Below are 8,382 nucleotides of genomic sequence, written 5' to 3'. Positions count from 1 at the left end.
GCGCTACGCCGCGGGTTTGCAAGTGAAAATGGCCAACTGAAGAAATAAAAAAAAGGGCAGTCAAAGCAACTTTTGTTTAAAAAATGGAAGGTGTTAGGGAGGAATAACAACCGGATTGGTTTGACTAATTGCAAACGATCTTTATCTTAGCTCAGATTCACCAGAAACTTTTATCCAATCATTTCTATATGCATTACACAAAGCTAAAACATAAAACAATTTTTTCTTTGCTTTGGCATTGGCAAGTAACAATTTCAAAGCTCGTAAAACATCTTTGTTCATGCATGGACCAAATCAGTGAATGGTGTCTTAACCTTCACGATGGAAAAAGACAACCACGAGGAAAAACAGCAGCACACAAATGTATGACAACTCGAGAGACTAAGTAGACAGAGAAGTGCCAAGCAGAGAGCAACTAAAAAATACAAAACAAAAGACAAAAAGGTAGGAAATGGGTCTAATTAGCAAAACTGACGGGAAAAAACTAACCTTGCAATCCCATGTAATCACCCACCGTCCAGGGAAAATTAGACAGATGCTCACGATCCAAAAGAAAGCCTCGCCATCAATAATACCACGTGGCTATTCAATGAAGAGATAAGAAATAAAAAATAAACATGGAAAAAAAATTCAACCAAAAACAACGGCAGCCAACGAATTCATTTAGTAAACAACGAGCTAAATGGAGAGGAACATTCAATTCAAAGCTGAAACACCAAACATAGTAACCACCCCAGCCAAATTAGAATTAAAACAACTTAAAAAACCAGTCAAAAAAAGAAAAGAAAAGGAGTAAATGAGTGGCTGATCAGCTATTATCAGTTGATACTTTATTCGTTGATCGAGTAGAAGGATCGAGGCGGCTTGCTAACTGGTCTCATGTTCAAAATTAACACCATAAAGGGTTTCGATATGTTCGAGTAACCATGTAAAGCCAATTTGATATAATAGATCCATAAAGCTTATATAAATACTCGGAAGTTCTTGCTAAATCTCACCACCAAAGCCTTGAACAGAAGTAGAACGAACAGTACTGAAACTTATCTACCTAGCTTTTCTGCTCGCTAAAGAAGGCTAAAACATGGCCATATTGATGGTTTTCTGTTCTGTTGCTTCATGGTTTCCATTTGGTTCTTTTGCACGTTCCTTCTCAAATCCCTAAAGAATCACACAAGTTTCTGGAGCCAAAATTCGACGCCCATGCAGCAAGCCCTCCAGCTTTACCTATCATCGGCCACCTCCATTTACTAGGCTCAGATTTGGGGACTTCCTTGCATAGGCTAGCACAGCGCTATGAGAGTTCACCTTATCAAGAATGCTAACATGAATGCTTTGAAGAAATCCATGAGAGTCCACCCTATCAAGAAGTCTGTGGTGATGTTCTTTTATTGCGAGCTAATTATATGCTAATACTCGTGTCATATTCTTCACTTTGTAGTATTTCCCCTTGCCTTTCAAGATTGAATTTTGACGTTATAGATTTGTCAACCAGGATGATATATATTCTAACAAGAAAAAAAATATTCTGGGAGGGATGTGGCTGTGACTTGTGATGTTAAATTAGAATTTTACATTTCTGTCCTAACCAGTAGCCTGACAATTCATTAAACACTCTAAAACTGACAATTACATTAGGCTGGTACCTTAATCAAGTTCAGATCAGGCAGAAGCAGACCACTGTAATGCAATCCCTGAAGCTGTCTTTTAGTGTGTTTGGTATTGCGATAGCTGTTATAATTTTAAAAAAATTGTTTTATAAAAAATGTTTTTAATTGAGGTTGGTTTGAAAAAATAGATGTTTAGTTAAAATTATGGTTGAAATTGAGGTTGAACAAAAAGTAGTTTAATGTGTTTGGTTAAGAATACTTTTGAAATTGAGGTTATAAAATAATTTTAAAAAATATATATTAATATTGATGATTTTTAATTTAAATATTATGGATTTAACTATTGTTATTACATCATGAAATAAATCATACTTAATATAAAATATTTTTTATTATTCTATAAAACCATCTACAATTCCGTTACGTACAAAATACATCCCATAAAAACTACAGTTTTTATAATTTTTTTAGCATATAATAAAATTAGATAAAAATATTATCAAATATAAAATTCACTCTAAATTAATTTTTTTTTTTAAAAAAACTTAACACACTAAAAAAAACCACAGTGCAAGTGAACAGTGTGCTGATACATACTGTTCATGTAATTGCACTCTTCAATGAACAGTGTAATTAGTGAACAGTGCAAGAAAAGCAACCTTTAGCTGCTTCTTTTAACCTTGCGTTCCAAACACAAAAATTAATAGGGTTTTATGAATAGTAATCAGTGGTTTTTCCTTTATCAAACACTTGTTTTCTGCGTATTACATTAAACGTGATTTTTAAAGCATAAACAAACGTACTCAAATGCATGTATATCCTGTCTAAGTGGAGAACGTGCTAACCCATTATTCAATACAGAGTGATGCTCTTGCCCGGTGCCAAGCCAAGGCTGGCAAAATTCTAGTATTTTATTCTTCACACCAATGGTGGCTATTATTGAATGGCATTCCCTCGTTGGTGGGTGCATATGCGGTCTAGAGATTACAGTTTGGCACTCCGGTGACAGACCAACAGACATGCAACGTGTCAGGATCCTATACGGCGACCCATCCACATTAGTGGACCAATCAGATTTTAGCTGTAACAGTTCAGAGGAGGGTCCACACTCCCCACAAATACTCCATTATATATATGTTTGCACATTCTGCACAAGCTTGCGTACACTTTAACTGATATCTTTTTCCTCTATTTTGCTTACAATTAGCATCTGCAATCTTCCATAGACTGCACTCTTCTTATTCTTCAGAAATGGCAAAAGTCAGGATCTCCAAGGCCATTATGGTTATCTATGTGGTGGCTCTCTTCATGGTAGCTACTAACGTATCAGCACAGGTGGAAGCCCCAGCCCCAGCCCCAGCACCATCAATGGACACTGGAGCAGGATTCTCTCTTCCAGTTTCTAGTGCTGTTATCGCGTTCTCTCTTATCATATCATTTATTTCTCTTTTAAAGCTTTGAGTTTTCTATTGAAGATGAAGGATGGTGATGGATCTTGTTCTTAATTTGGGTGATTTCTTGGTTTCCTGAGTGGTTGTAGGATTGCGGTGGACTGATTCTTTACCGTTGTTATTCACTGTTAAATGATGGCAACAAATTTTATTTTTTTTACTGTGTAATTTATTCTTCACTAAATCAAGATTATGCTTTTCAACTAGTTCGAACTTTCTCATTCCCTCTTTTCCGTTTCACTCTGAAATTATACTACTTTGAGAAACATTGTATGATTTATCCACCATTATATAACCAGCTGAAGTTGTGGGATTTCCACATGCATTTCACAAATTATTCTATCATTTCCTGATAAAATTGGAACAGCGCAGATCATGCTATCATAAACTCGTAATATATATTGGAAGAAAATGCAATGATGTTGAGCGAGTAAGCGTTCAGCAGAAACAATTGATCGGTATGAAGGTTCCAAAACAGATCAAAGCTTATTGCTGCAAGTCAGGAGGAATTTAGGAACTTGCAAGGAAAAGTGCTCTCTGTCACCAACTAGGGAGATGGTATAATGATAATTTGGGATCGACTCAATGCAAATCTGTAATAAAGAGCGACAAGAAGTCCTGTGCAAATTTTTCTGACTTCGAAATAAGCCTAGGTTTTACTTTCGCTAGCATAAATAGTACATGTATAAGCAGGTCATTAATCTGATGTCCATGAATTCTTCCTAGCTATCTATACATTTAATTTTCATGTACGAAGTCAAATAGCAGCAGAATCCTAACTTTCAAGATGCAGTCCCTTCGGACTCTTGAATGTCAAGTTCATGCTCTGCCACCAGGATACAAGAATCTGCTTCAAGAGATGAAGTTGAGCTCTCGTTCTTCAATAATGAATCCCTGGGTGAGTTGAGCATGTCTGTGGTACACTGCACATCAGGCATTATCCCAACTTGATCTATGTCATGAAGTGCAGGCGATAGATACTTTGCAACCGTGACAAATAGAGCCGATCCATCATGCAACTCTGTGACACTCTGCAGGAAGAAAATTTAAGAAAAATAGTAAGCTCATGCAATCGAGGACATTGGTTTAGACTTGATCAAGATGGTGGACAAGGTTGCAATAGCTGCATAAGATGATAACTGGAAAGATTAAAATTAGCACTACAAAAGTTTTTCTTCCATATTTTGTTTATGTTCTCGTTTTTAGCTTGAAAGAATTTCCATACCTGATAAAATGATTCAAATCCATAATATCATGCCACTACCAAGAGGTCCATGACTCAATAACATCAACAAACGATACCTGAATTTTTCCTTTGCCAAAGGTTTTGTGTCCCACAAGGATAGCTCGCCCATTGTCATGCAGTGCTCCAGCTAGGATCTCACTTGCGCTTGCACTTCCCTCATTGACCTGTTCCAAGTAGTAAAAAGTTTCAGAAGCCATAGGTTTGAAGGCATAATATGTACATTGTTAACAAACCAAATGCATTAGAAACTTATCAATTGGTTCTTACAAGCACAACAAGTGGATCATGTGTTATGGCATGTCCATCGACCATGTTAATGGGCAGCATATTTCCATCTCTATCAATTGTGTTCACAAGAGTCTCATCTCCGTCCAGCCAAATTTGTGCAACATCAAGTCCAGCTTTTACCAGCCCCCCCTGTAAAATGAATAGAAGGTTAAACAAACAGCCCCATGAGTAATCTAAAGGAGGCCATGAAATTTAACTTTTCTAGCTTTCACAAATATGAAAACTAGAAACTTACTGGATTGTTTCGTAGATCCAGTATGTATGAATGCACACCCTGAGTTTCCATGTCCAGAATTGTATTTGCCATATCAATTGCAGCGCTCTGTCAAAACAGACAGAAAGAAGGAAGACGTCTAATAACTACAGTGAGAAAACTAACATCCATTGTGCAAGATATAATCATAAGAAAGGAAATTCTAGTTTGTCTTAGAGGTGTTCTGGAATGACTACCTGAGAAAAGGCTGACAACTTCACATAACCAGTCTTTGTTAGATGGCCATCCGGGGTTTTATGGGGGATGATAGTGCTAGATATCGGGGACAGCGTAATGTACTCACGAGGTAGATTGACCTTCAAGAAGATGGAACATGTTTCACATATCAACCCGTTGGAGAAATTATAATGAACTTACAATAAACAAAGCTAGTTTTGTGCCATGCTTTTGCGTTAGATGATATGGAGAATGCCTTATTTGATGAACAAATACCAAGCCATGCTAATCCATGCAGGACAATGAAAGACTTGATACCTCTCTGATACCCGCATCGCTACTTGACTCCATGGCCTGGAAAAATGAATGCTAAACTATTAGTTATCTAAAGCAATTGGCAGTTTTCAAGAACATCAGCTTTTGGAAAATGACACTAAAACAGGAAAATCCATTATTACCCGTGGAGACTAGGAATATCATGCATTAGGAAATAGTCAAATCAAACATTTCATTTTTTGCTGGTTCAGAAAGCACTAAATAACATGTATCCATACATTAGGATAGACTGAGCCTGTAACTAGTGTTTGCCACACAGCCTAACTATCTGAGCTCCATAAATGAGGATACAGGGAGACTTAACTGCCAGGACTATAATTTAAGGGACTATCAAGGAGCACAGATTTCCAAAAGTAAGCATAAATCAAAGTTCCTTGCTATGCATCTGGACAGATACAGCAGTTTGGATAGAACATCAATATAACAAGCAAATTCCCATGATTCTAAATAAATGCAGATGCCCTTTCAGTAACGATACATCTATCGAATCATGTAAATATAGTGAAACCCAATGCTGACAGTCAAGGAAAGAGCATAGATGATTACACTGTGGACTTTTACTTTGACAGATGTTCCAGCAGTCCCTCTAAGCTTCTGTGCTGCAGCTTCACTAGTAACACCATCAAGCCTCTCCCCTAAAATTGTGCGAAAGAAATTCAATGGTTAAGATGGTTTAATTTGAATAGGAAAACTAGAAAGTGAAAAAAGGATAACAGACATTCATAATCGACAAAAAAAAAAATCTTTGATGACTCTCCCTCGAGTGAACTTGGAGCGTAAGGCTCCGTCATAATTGCAGTGAAATATCTAATTGTGCAATGTAGTCTCTTCCAATTGAATTACAAAAAAAAAAAAATAGAGCCACAAAGAGAAAAATATGATATATTAACCAGTAAAATACCATTAATCTCAATCAATTCATCTCCTTCATGTATACCAGCACGAGCAGCTGGGCTACCCTTTACACAAGACAAAACAACCTGCAATGTCAAGGAAAACATTAGTTTAGTCAAGGGAAAGACTGCCACTGCATAAAGGCCCAGCACCTTAAATATCCTGAAATTAAGTAACCAGCAATCAATATTTCACAAGTCACAAGCCATTACAATGACGAAAAGTCTCTCACACATCACTAACCAAATGGCCTGTCCTTGGTTCAATGTTTATGAAGATCCCAACTCCTTGCAAATTTCCATCACTGCCAATTCTAAAACTTTGGTACTCCTGTAAATCCAAAACCAAGCAATTTTAAGCTGAACTGCAATTAAACAAAATAGGCGATGATTCTCAAACCTAATGCACAACAGTGAAAAATGACAACTAATATAGCAAAGACAAAAAATTGCAACTTTATAAGACCTTTGGACTGATAATCCGAGTAAAAGGATCCCCGAGAGTAGAAAGCATCCCACTAATTTTTGTATATGCCACATCCGCTGAATTTAGAGGAAACATTTCCACCATTGTTTGTTGCAACTTTAGGTCCCAGTCTATATCAATAATAACCAATAAAACTCATTAGAAACTTTCATTTCCTTCCCTGCCTTAGTTTCTACTCTATCAAGCAAAAGCAAAATGATATTCCATAAGTTAGATTAACAAGATCAGAGTAAAAATATTCAAAAATACCTTGATGATTAAATGTTGGGTCTACAAATGTTTCTCTAATCAAACCCCATGCCTCCACAAGTGTTCTTTGCACTGTATTCACCTAACAAAGAAACCATCCTCACTCAGCAATTAACCTTGCTAACACCTCCAGTACTAACTGGGGCATCAAAACCATACGTGTATTTGATGGGTCACATATGCTTAGCCCATGATCAGATATCAAAGTCACCACTAACAGTAGCACTTCTGCTCAACAAATTAATATAAAGAAGAAGAAAAGGCACCTCGGGAGCGCGGGAAACAGGAAAAGCGACCGTTAGAGACTCTGCAAAAGCTGGAGCATCATAACAAACCGAAGCCAAAGCTGTAGCGGCGGCGGCAAAGCCAATCACACCTTTTCCGATAGATTTGATAAAATCTTGACCGTTGGAATGCAATTTGGACTCTGTTTTTTTCACCGTTGGAGACGATGAACCAACACAAGGCACGGACACGCTCCATTTCTTGTTTATAGTGCGTGATTTTAAGCTCGAGAATCGATGTGAAGGGAGTAAAAAGGATGTGGGTTTTGGAGATTTTGTTGAGATTGGTGAGAGTTCAAGATTTGGAAACAGAGATTCCATGATTTCTCTTTTTTAAGGAAAAATGTTTTTTTTTTTTTAAATAAAATGTTGTCGCTGATTTTAATGAAGGGAAGGCTAATTAATTACTATATTTTCTTAAGAAAAAAAATGTTAATAAAATGTTATATTTTTCGTGAATATGGTTAACCGTTATTTGTTGATGGGGATTCTACATGGGTCCACAAGAATCTAATGACTTGTGGTAATGGGATCTGTTGCGTTGCGTGTCCGAGAATCCCAATGGGCAAGTACACATGTAAAAGCAGGACTCCGAACTCTTTGAGTGAGTTGCCACAGAAGACAGAAACTTGAGAGAGCAAGCAAGGAATTTCAGACAAAAAAACAAAACATGGGAGGAGTAATTCTCGAAGATTCAAAGCAAATAATTAAATAACTCTAAAATACATGGGAAAGCACTGTAGCTTTCCACGCCTCCCATGTATAAGTGAATGAAAGCTCTTTTTTTTTTTTTTTTTTCGCCTCACTTTACTCATTATTAATATATTATTATTATATTATATTATTTAACTGTCTTATTTTTTTTTGTTTTTAATTTTTTTTTTGTTTTTTTAATGATTTTTTTTTATTTGATTTAGTTTGTTGGTATTAAATTTTTTCTATTTAATTATCAGATTTTCATAACATGTATCCTGGCTTGACGGGTTAACTTGGTTTGATGGGTTAACCCAGTTAACTTTAGGTAAACCCGTTAATTTTTTCATTTATTTGGTTATCAAACTTTCATTATGCGAATTCCAGATTTGACGGGTTAATCCAGTTAATTCATTTT

At 36.4% G+C, this 8,382-nt stretch overlaps 1 protein-coding gene and 1 long non-coding RNA gene across 3 annotated transcripts; one reads left to right on the top strand and one right to left on the bottom strand.

Annotated features, from left to right (window-relative positions):
• Positions 1–219: 219 nt before the first annotated feature.
• LOC140955685 (uncharacterized) lies at positions 220–3,372 on the top strand. 2 transcript variants are annotated; one of them, XR_012170081.1, is made up of 3 exons: positions 220–1,367; positions 2,469–2,743; positions 2,834–3,372. It is a non-coding gene; the product is annotated as an uncharacterized lncRNA (long non-coding RNA). The 2 variants fall into 2 exon arrangements; XR_012170080.1 differs by having other exon boundaries at positions 220–1,374.
• A 305-nt stretch (positions 3,373–3,677) lies between these two features.
• On the bottom strand, positions 3,678–7,639 carry LOC118032534 (carboxyl-terminal-processing peptidase 3, chloroplastic). The gene is made up of 12 exons (XM_035037245.2): positions 7,254–7,639; positions 6,988–7,069; positions 6,718–6,848; positions 6,496–6,582; positions 6,260–6,338; positions 5,905–5,993; positions 5,341–5,376; positions 5,043–5,162; positions 4,828–4,914; positions 4,572–4,721; positions 4,361–4,468; positions 3,678–4,089 (listed from the first exon to the last, which is right to left on the bottom strand). The coding sequence occupies exons 1-12, from the start codon at positions 7,590–7,592 to the stop codon at positions 3,841–3,843; spliced, it is 1,557 nt and encodes a 518-aa protein (XP_034893136.1). The 5' UTR covers positions 7,593–7,639; the 3' UTR covers positions 3,678–3,840.
• Between the last annotated feature and the right edge of the window lie 743 nt (positions 7,640–8,382).

The sequence above is a fragment of the Populus alba genome, chromosome 6, assembly GCF_005239225.2.
Source record: "Populus alba chromosome 6, ASM523922v2, whole genome shotgun sequence".
Classification (NCBI taxonomy): Eukaryota; Viridiplantae; Streptophyta; class Magnoliopsida; order Malpighiales; family Salicaceae; genus Populus; species Populus alba.
The sequence above is the reverse complement of the archived record's forward strand: the minus strand, read 5'-3'. Positions and strand labels throughout refer to the sequence as shown.